Source organism: Rhinopithecus bieti, unplaced genomic scaffold, assembly GCF_001698545.2.
Source record: "Rhinopithecus bieti isolate Rb0 unplaced genomic scaffold, ASM169854v2 scaffold_64314, whole genome shotgun sequence".
NCBI classification, from domain to species: Eukaryota; Metazoa; Chordata; class Mammalia; order Primates; family Cercopithecidae; genus Rhinopithecus; species Rhinopithecus bieti.
In genome coordinates, this window is record NW_016824620.1 from 266,752 (window position 1) to 282,288 (window position 15,537).

General features: G+C 55.5%; 1 protein-coding gene across 8 annotated transcripts; it reads right to left on the bottom strand.

Annotated features, from left to right (window-relative positions):
• On the bottom strand, positions 1-13,972 carry ITIH3 (inter-alpha-trypsin inhibitor heavy chain 3). Of its 8 annotated transcripts, none has more exons than XM_017862477.1 (23): positions 13,838-13,972; positions 13,108-13,128; positions 12,081-12,247; positions 11,887-11,991; positions 11,466-11,628; positions 10,802-10,915; positions 9,638-9,763; positions 9,242-9,358; positions 8,804-8,972; positions 8,066-8,191; positions 7,578-7,759; positions 6,209-6,394; positions 5,922-6,061; positions 4,780-4,934; positions 4,042-4,050; positions 3,401-3,514; positions 2,944-2,976; positions 2,651-2,686; positions 2,384-2,497; positions 1,683-1,887; positions 884-1,056; positions 579-690; positions 1-248 (listed from the first exon to the last, which is right to left on the bottom strand). In XM_017862477.1, the coding sequence occupies exons 1-23, from the start codon at positions 13,928-13,930 to the stop codon at positions 119-121; spliced, it is 2,790 nt and encodes a 929-aa protein (XP_017717966.1). In that variant the 5' UTR covers positions 13,931-13,972; the 3' UTR covers positions 1-118. The 8 variants fall into 8 exon arrangements, with proteins under 8 accessions (XP_017717966.1, XP_017717965.1, XP_017717967.1 ...); XM_017862476.1 differs by having other exon boundaries at positions 3,401-3,529; XM_017862478.1 differs by lacking the exon at positions 4,042-4,050.
• Positions 13,973-15,537: the final 1,565 nt, after the last annotated feature.

Sequence of the window (15,537 nt, forward strand, 5' to 3'; positions counted from 1 at the left end):
TCTGGTCTCAACCTTGGACTTTATTTTCCCAGCCCCTCCCACAGGCCCCTCTCTGTGCCCAGGTTCCAGATGCCACAGAATCTGGGCCATCCATCCCAACAGGAGCTGGTGTGTCTATTCAAAACAGGTTGGGGACAATGTAGTCAGTGTGGACACCATCAATCAGTCCTTCTCCATTGTTGTGGACGAACCAGCAGACAACCTTCGTGCCAATGTTGGCATCCTTCCTGTAATCTTTCTGGGAGCCTCTGGGGAAAGAGGAGAGATGCTGCAATACTTGGGGTGGGAAAGATGGGTGCTAGGCTCTCGGACCTGAGATTGAAAAAGGATGGGAAGTTGGCAATTCTAACAGCCCAGAATTCTTTGGTCAAGAATGAAGTTACATGATTACTCTTTCTCGGAAGCCAAGTTTGGGCTTTTTCTTGATTAGGAAGAGCCTGGTAGGGGCCAAGACCTCAAAGAGAAACAAGGGTACCCCACAGAAGACAAAAGCCCACCAGACTAATGTGCCTGGGCAGTGGGGGCTCTTTCCTCCTCTTGTTGCTGAGCAGGTGAGGGTGTTGGCGAAGTCTCCTCACCTAGTGACAGTCAGCTGATGGGTCTTCACCACCAATGTGGCATCTGGCTTTGTGGGGTCAGAGCCTGGCCGGATGTCAGACACTTTAAAGTCAAAGGGTTGGAAGAATTGCCCTGGTAAGAAAAACATTCATGCCGTCAGCCCCTGGCCATTGCCACAGGTAACGTGGCCACTGGCCTTTTAGGGTTTATACAAAGGCTGAATGGGGTGTTGTGAGCTGGGTACGGGATGGCTAGGAAGGCCTTGTGTATTTCTTTCCCATGCTGCTCTCAGGCCTGAACAGCCTGCAGTCTGAACACTTCATACCCAGCAGCCCATGCGTCTGTGCTGACATCCGGTGACTGTCCACCACGTAGAAGCCTAGAAAGTCATGGTGGACAGGATGTTTCTTCCACACCTGGTGTAGGACGACCACAAAGGTAACCCCATCTCCAAAGGAGACCACCATGTTCTTCTTCCTGTTGATCATCATGGATAGCCTACGAGAGGAGGCCAGAAAGTGGCTGTGGGGCCCAGTGGCTGTGACACTGGGCATCTGACTCAAGGGTATCTTGTGTACAAGGCACCCGAGGGCCCACAGACTCTAGAAACTATCTCAGGAGCATTGGAAAGAGGTCGCCTCATGCACACTGTCTCCCCTCCCGTGAGTGCATCCTTGCGTGTCTATAAGTGGGAAAGAGATGGCTAGCCTATGAGGCTGGAGGCCTGTGGTCCAGCCCCAGGTCAGTCACTGACTTCCTGAATGACACTGGCCAGGCTCCACACCTTCTCTGAGCCTCAGTTGGAGGCTGTGGGGGATCTGAAGACAGGAGAGCTAAGAAGACGAGCAGCTACAGAAGAGGCAAAAGGGGGCCATTATCATCTAATGCCTTCACCCAACCAGCTGAACTATGCAGCTACCAATTCTGGCTCTGACACGGCCCCAGGGTTTGGTTGGGGGCCACTATGGTCACCCTCCCCTGTGGCAGCAGACTGGATTCTGGGGCCTCTGATCTTTCCTGTGACCCCCATGGGTCTCCTGTCCTGGGATTTGTCTAAATCCCTCAAGAACCTCCTTAGACCCTCAGCCTATAGTCCACGTTGGAGACCTTGTAGGCAAGCTTACCCATCCTGCGTGACCGTGACTGTGTCCAGCCAGCTGAAAGTGCTCGGCACGGCCCTGTTCCACAGGGTGATCTTCTCCGTCGTCACCTCCACCTGGAAATCCATCTGAGCATTGGCAATGCCCAGTTTTCCAAAGTAAGTCTTTCTGGTCTTGGAGTCAGGGCTGCCTCTCTTGTCACCGATGATCTGCCCGTTAACTGTGAGGCCTGCCAGAGGGATGGGGCAGGGAGAGAGACCAGCGAGAACTCTGAGTCCAGATTGCCTTTAGGGGTATGCCTTCCTCTTCAACCAGACCAGCTGAGCTTGGGCAGCAGAGTAGGGGCCACAAGAGAGACCAGGACTTCAGAGCCCAAGCCTATTGTTTCCTAGACACTCTAGGTTTGGGTCATGCTGGGACATTGTGGGTCTGCCCCTTGCCTGGGCCAGGGAGTGTTGTTCAGAGAAAAACTATTCCCCAGACACAGGCTGGGTCCTACCCTAGGCCCAGGCGGCCCATTCACTCTAATCATCTCCCAATAGCACTGGCATGCGGGGCTGAGTGAGCCTGTAGCCCTGGGCACTCCCCACCCCTAGGGGTTTCTCTGCATGTGAAGACGACGCCTTACTGGGCAGAGTGAGAACCTGGTCCATGTGCCTACCTGGGGGCACCCAAGCCCTCCCAGGAAGAGCCTCCTGGCCCCGGCCCTAGCCTACAAGCCTCACCTGTGACTGGGTCCTGAATAAGGCGCAGTATGGTGCCTGGGGCTTCATTGATGTTGAAGCAGAGGGCATCGTCTTTCTCCGGAACTTGGATGATGAAGTGGGGGTCCCCATCCACTGGTGACACATTAGAGAAGGGGCTGACTCCCGGGACCTCTCATTATACCTGGGGCCTCCCCCAGCCTCTGGCTTCCATGGGCTCAACTCCAAGACAAGCAGGAGCACATGCCCAAGCCCCTGAGCCTTCCCCAAGAGCAGCCAGGGACTCACCATGGTAGTAGGGGTTTTGAGGAGGCTGGTAGCTGGCTGCAGATACAAAGGGAGAGGGGGCTGAGCTAAGCAAGTGGCCCTGGGAGGTACCCGACGACCTCCATGGGCGTTCAGCTCATGTCCCTCCCCTACCTGCTCTCTAATGCCATTGCCCTCCCACCCTTCAGTCTCCTCAGGGGACATTGTCCATCTGCCTGTCCCGGAGGGCTGAGTGAGTAGCCACAGCGGAGGGACACGTGGCAGGGGCAGGCTCTAAGCAGTGGGCGGAGGGGCAGCCACCAGTGTGTACTCACTCAGATAGGACATGGCGGGGCTCACCGGTGTGGCTGAAAAGAAGTCAAAAGGCAGTCATGAGCAGGGTCTAGGGGTTCCTTCGCCCCCAGCCCTGTCCTTTCTGCCTGTCTTAGTGCTGCTGGGCCCCAACACTGGCAGATAGAGGTGGAGATGTGACCCCAAAGATTAGGCTTTAGAAATGGGCACATCCAGGGAAGTCCTTTATGGAACTGGTGGCAATAGGATATGATTTTAATGTTGGGGCAGGGCTTTTTGATGTGGCTGAAATGCAAGCCATTAAGTCATAAGCTTCTTGAGTAATGCTTACAGCAAACATCTGCCCCCACTCCTGGGCTTCCCACCGCCTAGTTGGGGTGAGTGAGGCTCATGGCTGTCTGTTGCTTCTTAGTAGTAAACACCCACCCACACGTGCGCACAGGCACACACATATGCGTGCGCATGCATATATGTACTCACATGCACCGGTACATTTGTCAGGGCTATTCTGAGGGGAAAATGATGGCCCAGTCCAAAGGCGCCCTGCTTGTAGATGGAGGTGGGGCAGGCCAGTAGGGGCTGGAGAGGCCCTGCCTAGTGGCAGAGAGTCTGTGAGGTTCCAGTTTTGTGGTGAGAGAGGCACAGAGGACTGTGATCCCCAGCAATCCCCAGCATGGGCACTGGGGCCAGACTGCCTTGGCCTAAGTACCAGCTTGGCCATCTGCTGAGTCTGTGAGCAAATAGACTGAGCAAATTAACCCCTCTGTGCCCCAATTTCCCCATTGTAAAATGGGGATCATAAAAGGACCCTCTTGGAGGGTTGCTATGGGATGAATGAAGTATAAACAACTGACATGCTAAATTGCTCATTTTTACAGGCCACAGATACTGTCACACTGCTTGTCTCTCCCTGGGCAAGGGAAGCCACTCCCAATTCACTTACAGGGATCCTCAGGCTCAGAGAGGGGCAGAGTCATGATTTGGCAATACGGCTGGGCCTGAGCCCAGGTGTCCCAAGTGTGCCCCCATGGCTGGGGGTCCTATCTTGCTTGGAAAGGCCTCCTCAGTTCTCTCTTGTCTCCCTTCCATAATGTCCACCCCGGTGGCTGGCTAAAGCTTACCTTCTGCATCTGCAGGTGCAGCGAGGGAGGAAGAGGAGAAATGCATTAGAAGCCGTAGGGCACTGGTGAGCAAGGACCAGAGCTGGCTGCTTGGCCAACCAGCCCTAGGCTGTGGGCCTCCCAGCAGCCAGCTGTTCTCCCACTGGGTGTCCCCTGGAACTAGGAGTTCCTGGAAGCCAGAGGCCTGGCCTGGCTGGGCCCAGCTCTTTGCCTCCCATGTCTCCCAGTGCCAATCCCCCACCACCACACACAGACCCTGTGCCTAGTTGCAGTGGGCATTTGGGATCCCCTGTTGAGTAGTGCAGTCTGGGGTCTGGTTGAGGGGTCCCAGCCTCCAGCTCTCAGGGACTCTTCCCCCAGCAGTCTCTAGGTGCCTGGTAGCCTGCTCCAGGCCTAACTTTCATATTGGAAGTGCTTCTTCTTGTCTAACTAAGCCCTTCCATGCTGCAGCCTCAGTCCTTTTCCTTGCAATGTCCCCTGAGCAGTGTTCCCCTTTACTCACATCCCTTTAGAGGTACAGAGGCTCCTATTCACCCCACACCCCACTGTCCATACTGACTGCTTCACATTGCACCCCACTTTCCCCAGCCCGTGGCCAGTTTTCCTTCAGACGCCCCACTGCAGCAGGTCTGGGTCTCCCCAGCCCGGCCCACTCCTCCCCTGGACACTCAGGGATGGTGTCCAGCGCAGGGTCCTAGAGGGAGGCTTCCGGGTTCCAGCCTCCATCCCTATCCCCACCTTCGCCAGGCTTGTCGGCGATGGCCCTCTCATCCTCGTTGTCCTCAGGCTTGGTCACCACCATGGAGGTCAGTGGAGTCACAAAGTGATACTTGAGGGACAGGTCCAGGGCCTGGGCCGTGAGGTTCTCCTTCTCCTCGCCATGGGCGTTCTTGCTGTGAGGAGGGGCCAGTCAGGAGGACAGCCTGGAGAGCAGCACCCTGCCCGCTTCCCCTGCACTGGAGCGCTGGACGCAGCTGGGGATCCCCACTCCACCTACCCCAGGATACAGCCCAGTTGGGCTCAGAGAAGACTGGCTCACAACTCTCTGGGGCATGTGAACAAGCCCTGTTTCCTCACTGGGCCTTGGTTTCCCCACGTATAAAACATAAGGGCCAGCTGGGCATGGTGGCTCACACCTGTAATCCTAGCACTTTGGGAGGCTGAGGCGGGTGAATCACCTGAGGTCAGGAGTTCGAGACAAGCCTGGCCAACATGGTGAAACCCCGTCTCTACTAAAATGCAAAATTAGCCAGGCGTGGTGGTGCATGCCTGTAATCCCAGCTACTCGGGAGGCTGAGGCAGGAGAATTGCTTGAACCCAGGAGGTGGAGGTTGTAGTGAGCTAAGATCGCACCATTGCACTCCAGCCTGGGTGACAGAACGAGACCCCATCTCAAAAATAAATAAATAAATAAAATAAGGGGCTACAACAGCCACTCACAATGGTGTCCATGTGCGGAGTACTCAGCTAGATTGTATACTAAAGGCTTCGCAGGCTAATCCCACCCACAGCAACACAACCCTCTCAGTGGGTCAGTGTTGACCCTCAGCTCTGCCCTCTGAACACTGAGGGCTGGGATCGCGGCCTTCAGTTCCGCTCAGTCTCACTACCCCTGGGCCATGCCCAGTGTGGGGAGCAGGGTGCTGAGGACCCCCCTACCCCAGGGCACTCCCAGGCTGCTGGCCACGGAGCTTGCCCGCTTGAGCCTTGGGGCTGCCAGGATGGGGAGTGGCGGCCTGGGGTTCCTTACAGGCTGCTCTACAGACAGTTCCTGGACTGGGCCAAGAAGAGGGCAGCACCACTGGGACTGCACACTGGGGTGCCCTTCTGTTGGAGCCCAGCCAGGGGTAGGCACAGGTGGGGGCTGGGGCCCTGCTCACCGCTTCTCCAGCAGCTGCTCGATGGTGAGGTAGGCCCAGAGCCGCTCAATGTAATTCCCGAAGATGTAGTCCCGCTCCTGCAGGGCCTTCTCCATCTCCTTCATGTCCACCTCCTCTGTGAAGGTCAGGTCATTGGTGGCCTGGGGTGGGGGTGGAAGGAGGCAAGGGGCTGGAGGCTCAGGTGGGTCAGGTTCAGAGGCCACCACTCCTGGACCCTCACGAGGCCAGAGCCCCACCACTGCTGATACCCCATCCCCAGCACATTTCCAGGCCCTGTCCCCACTCACCCCATGGCCCTTCACATCCGCCTTAAAGCTGTTCACGTCCTCGCCCACCAGGTGCCCAGCCACCACAATCTCAGAGCCGTCATAGAAGTGCTGGTAAGTGTTCTGGGTGAGGCCCAGGATGGCATTCTCGGGGTAATCCATCTCCACGCCCGTCAGCAGTGGGTTGGCCACCTCCTCATAGAAGCCCTGATGTTCAAACGGGGCCGGTCATCTCAAGCCCCAGGTCGGGCTCCCACCGATGCTGCAGCTGGGCATCTGCGCCCCAGGGCTGGGCCCGTCTTGGCTCCTAATGCTCACTCTGCCTGTCCCTGACTGCGTCCTTCAGTCTGTGGGGGCTGCCCCACCGCAACTCCCTGTTCCCAGGTAGACACAAGGAAGACTAGAAACAACAGTTTCAGAAGTATTTCCTATTTAAAAAAAGAAATATGAAAGGACAGAGTTCTTGGCACAAAGAAAATATTTAAGGAATGTCTGTTGGAATGAAAGCAAGAAGGAGAAAAGGAAGTAAAGAGAGGCAGATGAGAAGGTGATGTGTACATGAGTACAGAGATCCGGAGACAGAGGAGGGAAGGGATGGAGTGGTTGCCCTGCAGAGGTGGAGATGCCATTACCTGCCTAAAGAAGGAACAAAATTGCCAGATTCAGCAAATACAAAGACAGGACATGCAGCTATGCTGAAGGTCAAATAAACAATGAGTAATTTTTTAGTGTAGGTATGTCTGTTATGGGTTGAATAATGTACTCCTAAAATTCAAACTTATTTGGAGACAGGGTCTACAAAATAAGGTCATGAGTGTGGGCCCTAATCCAAAATGATTGATGTCCTTATTAAAAGGGGAGTTGGACATAGACATCCAGAGGGAAGACGTGTGCAGACACAGGGAGAAGACAGCCATTGATAAGCCATGGAGAAAAGGAAAGAGGCCTAGAACAGATCTGCCCTCATAACCCTCAGAAGGAACCAATCCACTGCCACATGGTTCTAGGACGTCCAGGCTCTGGAACTGGGAGACAATATGTTTCTCTCATTGAAGCCACTTGGAACTTAGGTATGGCAGCCACAGTACACTAATACAAAGTCCTGTGCAATACTTCGGGCATACTTACACTACAAAAATTCATTATTTATCAGAAATTCATATTGAACCAGACGTCCTGTGTTTGCTCTGATAATCCTACTGAAGAAGCAGGCCTGTTGTGTAGCCCAAGGACAAAATCAGAATCCTTATTGATGGGTAAGAGATAGTCAGAGGTGGATTTTGACCTAAGAGGAAGCTCTTCCTAATAACTAAAACTGTCATCTTATGGAGCAGCTGTCTGAGGAAGTAGTGAGCTCCTTATGCCCGGAAGTGTGCAAGACAAGGCGTACCTGCAACTGCAGATCGGCATCGGAGTCCTCATAAATGCGCCGGGCAAACCCATGGTTCTCCAGGGCCATGTTCTCCAGGAAGTTATAATTCAGATTGTTGCCAAAGCCCAGGTTATACAAGGGGAACTTGCCCCCGATGGCGTTCCGCACATTCTCTTGGATTTTTTCAGGTCTGCTCTCACCTGTTGGAGAAAGGGGTATTCATAGTCCAGCCCCAGCCCTGGGGATGGTCTAGACCAGCTGTGTCTGGGGAGATGGGACTCCTGCACATGCAGAGTTGGTGGAGTCACAACCAGGAGCCCTTGTGGGGCAGATGGTGGAGAGCCCTGGCAGAGAGAGGCAGGACCCTGCCCTTGAGGGTAGGGAGAGGCAGACCACAGGCAACCCAGGGAAGAGCTACCTTAGGTTTTTCAACGAGCCAGCTACAGAGCCAGGAGCAGCAGCCAAGTGCTTCAGCCCTAGCTCAAAGCCATGCCCGTGCTCCTCACCAACATTGGCATCCCCATCAGTCAGCATGATGACGATGGCGGTGCTCCTCTCTGGGACTCTGTGCTCCTCTCGGGCCTTGTTCAGCATACTGATGCCCCTCAGCAGCCCATCATTGATGTTGGTCACTGGGACACAGACAGACAGCACCGTGGGAGGGTGTCCTCAGGGTGCCAGTGTGCAGAGAGGCTGGAGCGGAGGAGGCTGGGACAGCCGGCCCCACTCATGTGCCCAAGAACCCTATCTGCCAGCCCATGGTGGTACTCAGCAAACAATGAATGAACCAGTGCGTGAACAAACAACTTCCACTTTCAAATGGGGATGAAAGGGTTGCCAGAAGATGAAAAGCACATGGTGATTGTGAAAACCCTTTGGCAAACAGTTGGACGGACTCCCAGCCCCTCTCACTGGGAGGAGAGGGGAGTGGTGTAGACATCATTTGTCATATTCCATATGAAACAGGGCCAAGAAGAAGGGTTCTCTGTGGCCTTATCTTGCTGGGACTTGTGAGATACCAGGATCATGGATTAGAAACAGAAAGAATGAGTTTCCCTGGACCACAGAGAAGACAACTGATATCCTGTCTTCAAGCCTGAGGACCATCCACTTCCGCCTCTACCCCAGCTCAGATCTTCAGGGCCTGAGACCAGCAGAGTCCCTGCCCTAAGAGGGGGGTTGCAGGCTGCTCAGGGACAGAGAGAGGCGTCGCTAGAGCACGTGGGCTCCGGCTCTGCTCTTACTTCCTTTATCCTCCATGCTCTTCACAAACGTCCTGGCCTCCTGGAGGTTCTCGGGCGTGGCCTGGACTAAGTGTTCTTTCCATGTGGACACATCTCCACTGAACAGGATGAAATTCAGATAGTCTTCCTCTTTCATATCTTCCAGGATTCTGAGAAGGGCCTCCTTTGTCTGGAGGAGAGAGAGACAAAGAGCTGGGAGAAGCTGCAGCAGAGAGTGAAGTCCCTTCTCAGCTCAGCAGGCAGTGCAGCCCACGCCATCTGCACCAGCGAGCTCTGCCTGAGGCTTGCCACAGAAGCGGGCAGAGGCCGTGAGCCTTCTCTTATCCTGTCTCCTTTCTCCTCATTCACCACAAGGATCAGCTTTTTCCACTTTAAAAAAAAAAACCTCCTCTACTCCCTACTCCCCCGAGCCCTGGCTATGCCACTGGGGCTGATTACCTGCTCTAATTTCCGACCAGCCATGGAGCCGCTGATATCAATCACGAAGGCCACGTTTTTAGGCACCACTGGAAGGCCTTGAGGTGCAAAGAAGTGCACGAAGTAGCCATTGACTATCTGGAAAGTGGGGAGAGAGATGGAGGCCAGTGTCCTTTTAGCAACACCACATTGACTATTCTTGCAGGTGGAAGTCAGACATTTACCAGCCCAAGAAAAAGACGTTCCTATCCCACCCTCTAGGGGGTGCTGCACCAGGCTCTAGGCCATCAGCTGTCCCATATCCTGTAGGCAAACAGCCTTGGGCTGAGGACCCAGGGTGATGGCACTAGATGTAGCTGCAGCCCCTCCCCACCAGCCCTCGACCCACTGTGATGATGAATCGGCCAGCCTGGGTACCTGCACGTTGCCAGGAGATTCTCTGTTCACGTCATAGGTGATGGTGAAATCTCCATTGAGGAGGGAGTCTGTACAGGTTGGGCATGAACGCTGTTGGTCTAAGCTGGGCTTGAAGGACACATGGCCCTGAGGGATGGAGATGAAAGACCTTGCTCAGCTCGGCCAGGACCTGCCCACTGGCAGAGCTCAGTCCTTAGCTGAGGGAGCAGAGGTGCAGCCTCACAGGGAGGAGCCCTTAGCAGCGCAGAAGCTAGCAAGAGCTGGAGGCCCGGGCAGCCCTGCCTGCCGCCGGCGTGCTCTGCAGCTCCCAGGACTCACTGGAAGGCACTGTTTACCATGCTGCAGCCTTTCTGAGCACTGCTCTTCCCCTTGGAGATCAGGGCTCCTGGCGGGGCGCAGGCCTTGTCTGCTTCAGCTTCCAGCTCCCTTTTTCTTGGCCTCACACACCCATTAGCCCAGTCTACCTTGGAGCTCAGCACTGAGAAGCTACTTAGGAAAGGGGTAGCTTCCCATTAAAAGGAATTTCTTGTAGGGTGGTTTGGAATGTTGGTGTGTGGGTGCCAAGAGGAGGGGAGGGAGAAAGGAGGAGAATGGGGAGAAGGAGGGTCCCTGGGCAGGACGTGGCCCTGCAGAAGCCAGCAGTCCTCTGAGTGTGTGCCCCTCGGGCCTCGCCCTGGAAGTCGTGGATGACTGGTTTGTTGTTTATACAAACATTTATTCGCCCACTGTTCACAGCCATTAAGGCCCCTGGAACAGCTGGGAGCCTTGGGGACTGGAGCCAACCAGCCAGCACCAAGAATGAAGTTCTCTTTAGTCTTTCACCCCTCATTTTGGAGTCAGTAGAGCTAAATGACTCCCTCGGGCCTCAGCCTCTGGGCCTGTAAAACAGGGAAGATAAGCCCTGCCCTGTCCATTTCCCAAGGGGGAACGGGACCAGGCTTTGTAAATGGCTCCTCTGGTAGGTCATTGTCAGCAGCCCCTGCCCTCAGCATCCTCACTCCCAACCCCAGTGGGAAAGGAGGAAGGTGATAGTGGCAGATTGATCCCCACCCCTACCCCAACACATGCATGCTTGTAGCAGCTAAGCCCTGGGCTGCAGGCTTGTTCTGCTGGGGTCAGTGTTCCTTCCCCTGCCCCGCCAGGTCTGAGAGACGTCTACATCACCTTTTTCCCTGAGAAGGACTTGGTGAGGGCGCTTCCCAGGAGGTCGTTGGTGATGAACGAGGCCTCAGCATCCAGCATGCTGATTCCCTGAGGCTCAAAGATGTCTACATCAATCTGAAATGGCCAAAGTAAGGAGATGTCACTTAGTGACCACAGAGGCCAGTTCCCAGAACAAGGCCAATGGGAATGAGATGGGTCTGCAGTGATGCAGGGACCCTCTGCGACAGTGCTGAGGGTGAAGCCTGGTGTCTCCCACTGGGAAAGTGACCACAGGGGCTTGGAGAAGAGTATGCTGATCCTGAGGTGTTACCACCGCCTGCCATATGCACCCGAAATTCCACCACTGACGCTTTTCCTTTGGCTTTCAGCTTTGAGGCAGGAAAAATGCCCATATGCCCAGTGAGAAGCCTTACAGAGGCACTTGCTGGTGTTGCCCTTGAGGGCCCAGCACCGAGTCTGCATCTGTGGAGTCCGTCCCAGCCTCTTCCCCTCGCCCCTAGATGGTGGGGTCAGAACCACTGAATTCCTCCAGCCTTCCCAGCCAAGGGTGGGGGATACGGTGAGGCAGAACTTTTGCGTTTTTGACCCCCGTCTGAGACTGCCCCATGGGCCGGTTCCTGCATCCCGCTGCCGTCCCCCCAGGGCTACAGGGGCGGTTGATTACCTCGAAGTGTTTGACCAGTTGCTTAGGCTGGACCTTGAGGTACATCTCGTACTTGCCCTTGTGCCTCTTCAGGAGCTCCTCGTAGGTTAGCTCAAAGGTGACTTTGCTGCCTGCAGCCACGTTGACTGAGACGGTGAACTTCTCCAGCTTCCTCCCAGAGGCTCTGAATAGGGTTCAAGATGGTGACTCCCTCAAAGACTGCAGGAGCCCACCCTTCTGTGCCCCTCGGCCCCAGGCCCAGCCCTTTGGTGAGGGAGATCCCTAACCATTCTGAGCCTCGCTTGCCTCAGCCTCAACATGAGATAATGGCAAAATTATGGGCACATTTTGCTATAACAATAATAATAGTTGTTGCTGTTTGTAGCCCTGAAGGCCCTTGAATCCCAGACATTCTCCCCAAGGCCTGGGAGTCCATGCTTACTTAACCAAGCCAGCTGTCTTGCCCTGGGACACAGCCTTTTCATACTGCTTCTTGGCAACTTCCTTCTCCTTGACATTCCCAGGGTAGGTAACGCCATCGATGGTCCTGCAGAGAAAGAGAGTTGGGGGTTGGGGGATCACACTGGGCTAGACCCCCATCCCGAGCCCAGAGCCAACAGCCATGGTGGTACCCACAAAGTGAAGTTGGTGATGAAGGCTGTCTTGGGCAGCTCCACATCAAAGGAAACCTCCTTGGCTGTGTCTGCACGATTGACCGCTCTCGTGGTGACAACATTGTGAGCAAAACGGGAGGTCACCTTGGAGTTGATTTTGGTACTGTAGACCTCGACGCCATCAGCCACCTTTGGGGAGGTGGGTGGAGAATCAACCAGACTGGGACACTCTAGAACCAGGTTTGTAACCCAGCCACCTTCCTTGCAAACCCCCTTGCAGGCTCTGAGGCCCCTGCCTGGCACGCAACCCTCATCCTGCAGGTCTCCTACATTGGAAGACTTGGTGGTGTCCCCAGTCTCCATGTTCTGGCGGCCACCATTATTTGGATGCTTGTCCTGCCTCCTCAACTCTACGATCTGTTTACACACTGCTGCAGCCAGTGAGAGCTTGCCCTCCCCGGTCCTGTCACCCTGAGCTCCAGCCATGCCTGGGACACTGGCTCTGGAGCACCTGCCCCTGGCTCTTCCTGCTCATCCTCCACACCTCACACTCCCTCAAACACACAGCCCAGCCCACCTCCTGGGTCTTTAGGTAATTGCCTCATTCTGTCTCCCAAAAAGGAACTGATTTCCTGTGCCAAGGGAAGTCTCCAGACACTCTCTTTCCAATAGGGGTGTTGGATTTTGAGAGGCTCTAGGGAGGCATTCCAGCCCCTCCCCCTAGGGATATAAAGATGCTTCGTGAGGGTATGGCAGGGACCGCATCACAGAACCAGGTACCAGCAAGTGCTAAGGAAGTGTCTGCGGAAGGAAGGGATGCCTGTAAGGGGCCCTCTTGGGCTACATCCTGCGAGGTTGGAGAGGTTGCCATTCTGTGGTGTGCTCTTTCCCAGAAGTCCTGCACCATTGGAGGCTGCCAGGGCAGGGGGCCATTAGCTGTTTGCCAGCTGTGAGGAGTCTGCTGTTATGGCCTACACCTTCAGTGGTTGGGCAACCAGCTCCATCCTTCCCTGCCCCACTCGGTCCCAACCCCCGGTGAAAGTTCTCACCCCTTCCGGGAGGCTCCGTTTCTGAAAAACCAAAAACAAACACAAACAGAGGAATCAAGCCAAGGCCAACGCCAAGGCCTCATGGCCTGGGAGGCTCTGGGCTGAGACCAGGGATACAGTGGTGCCCTGCCTCCCACACACCTGAGTGACCCCCGGACATAGGACCCTCCAGAGCCACATGTCAGAGTAGAAAGAATTCTGAATAGATGGGGAAACTGAGGTCCAGAGAAGGGCAGGTCTCCAGGTTACCAGGAGAGCAGGGCAGGGGAAACTGAACCCAGAGCTCTCTTCACACCCCACGTGCCCCACCTCATTCTATCTCCCATTCTGCCTTTCCCCGGCCCCCAGGCCCCTTTAGGCCTCCTTCCAGAGTACCCCTCCCCCCGCCACACCCCACAGGGCTCAACTCAGTGTTTTGTAGAGGTCACACTTGTCTGAGACTTGAACCTTCATTGCCCCTCAGTGAAGTGAACAGTTCATGGTGCATTGCTCTTTTGACAGGTGGGGAAGCTGAGGCCCAGGGAGTTTTAAGAGCCTTCCCAGGGTTAGACAGCAGGTTAGCAGAGGCCTCAGCTGGAGCCCAGTTCTCAGTGTCCACACTACTCCCAGCGGCTTAGTGCCCAGCCCTCTGCCTCCTCTTCACTCCTCTTCTCTCAGAGGCCTTGCCAAGCATGGTGTCTTCTGCCCATTCCACACCAAGACCCAGATGGCAAAGAGGGGGCAGACTTACCCCAAGCAGCTGAAAGGGGCTTCTCGGGAAGCCAGAGGCTGCCAAGCCGGAGAGCAGAGCCAAGATGAGACAGGGCCACCACGCAGATGCCATTGCTGAATACTCAGGCCTGGCCCACCCTCCTTATATGAGCAAGCCTGGTGTTTTCCAAGCAGGGTCAGTGACCCACAGCGGGGGTGGGAGGAGTGGAGGCAGGAAGGGCCTCCGGGAAGCTGGGCATGGGTGGAATGACAGGTCCTTCGACGTGTCTGTCTGACGAAGGCCTGGTGGGTCTTGCCAACAGTGTTGGGGCTTCATTCCTGAGAGAGCAGAGGACTTGGAAGAGGCCCCCAGGAAAGCAGAAGCTGTGTGCCAACAAATAGACTCTGGGACTCCCTGGCGTGGGTGATGGAGATGGGGTGTGGGGTTGCATTTAGAGCAAAGGGCATCTCAGCATTGTTGCCTCTTATCCCTACCACTGGGACTGCCTCTCTCTGGCCTCCTGGATTGCAGCCCCTCCCTTCTTGAGGCAGCCAGGGCATGAAACTAGACTGTCACCTGCAGGCTGGGACCTCCACAGTGAAGTCCCTCTCTCACTACCCTTCTATGGCTCCCAAGGCCCCAGGGAAAGGACACACGATGATCCCAGCAGCCCAGCTCTCTCTGTGATCTGACCCCAGCTTGCTTTTCTGAGTTTACTCTCTTGCACCAGCACACCCTCCCCTTCTGCACGTCACATCTTTCATCTCCCTGCCAGCCTCAGTGCCTCCCCTCCAGGACCCTTCCCCCACCATCCCCTAGAGGACTATGGGACATCCCTGCTCCAAGCCCCAAGTCCCCTGAGGGCCTGCTTTGTCATGACCTTATGTTGAGGTCGGTGTGCTCAGATCTGCCTGCCCCCTCTGCACCCAGAGCTCCTGGGGGCTGAACCATGTCATGTTTCCCTCTGTGCTTCCAGGGCCCAGCCAGGCACTTGGCTGCCCTCAGCCTTTTGGGGAGTCATTGCCCTAAAAGTCTGTAGTGAGGCTGGGCTCCAGCTTCCACGACAACAGGAGCTTTAGAGGCAGGACCTGGTCTCAGTGGGGGCTGGGACCTCCTGAGCCGCCCCAGGACCCTGCCAGCCTAGCCCCTTCAGGGCAGCTGTTGCACGCCCACCATAGCCATGGCTTCTCTGAGCCAAGCTGACCCTGTGACACTTCCACTGGGCAGCCTACTACTGCATGGAGTGGACAAGGATGGCTGGGTCCAGGACAGCTAACTTATGGGGTGTGCAGCGGCCTCAGCTGAAAGCTCTAGTGCTGACTGGGATATGTGCAGAGAGAGTTGTTGGGAGCAGAGGAGCCGAGAAGGCAGAAGGCAGAAGCCGTGGGGCAGCAGAAGCCCTGAGGAGGGTATGGTCTAATGGCTGGAAGAGGCAGAAGCCACAGAGCAATGACAGAGAGTTGCCAAATCAGCCAGACACTGTGGCTCTTGCCTGTAATCCCAGCTCTTTGGGAGGCTGAGGCTGGAGGATCACCTGGGCCCAGGCGTTCGAGGCTGCAGTGAGCGCTGTGTTCGTGCCACTGTGCTCCCGCCTGGGTGACATGACGAGACCCCCGTCTCAAAAAAAAAAAAAATTGAAAAGAAAGAGTTTCCAAGCCAGTGAAATGATGGCCAAGTGGCAGATGCTGCCTGTGCTTGGTGTCTGGTGGGGCAGTGCCTGTTTCCCTCAGGCCTCCTGA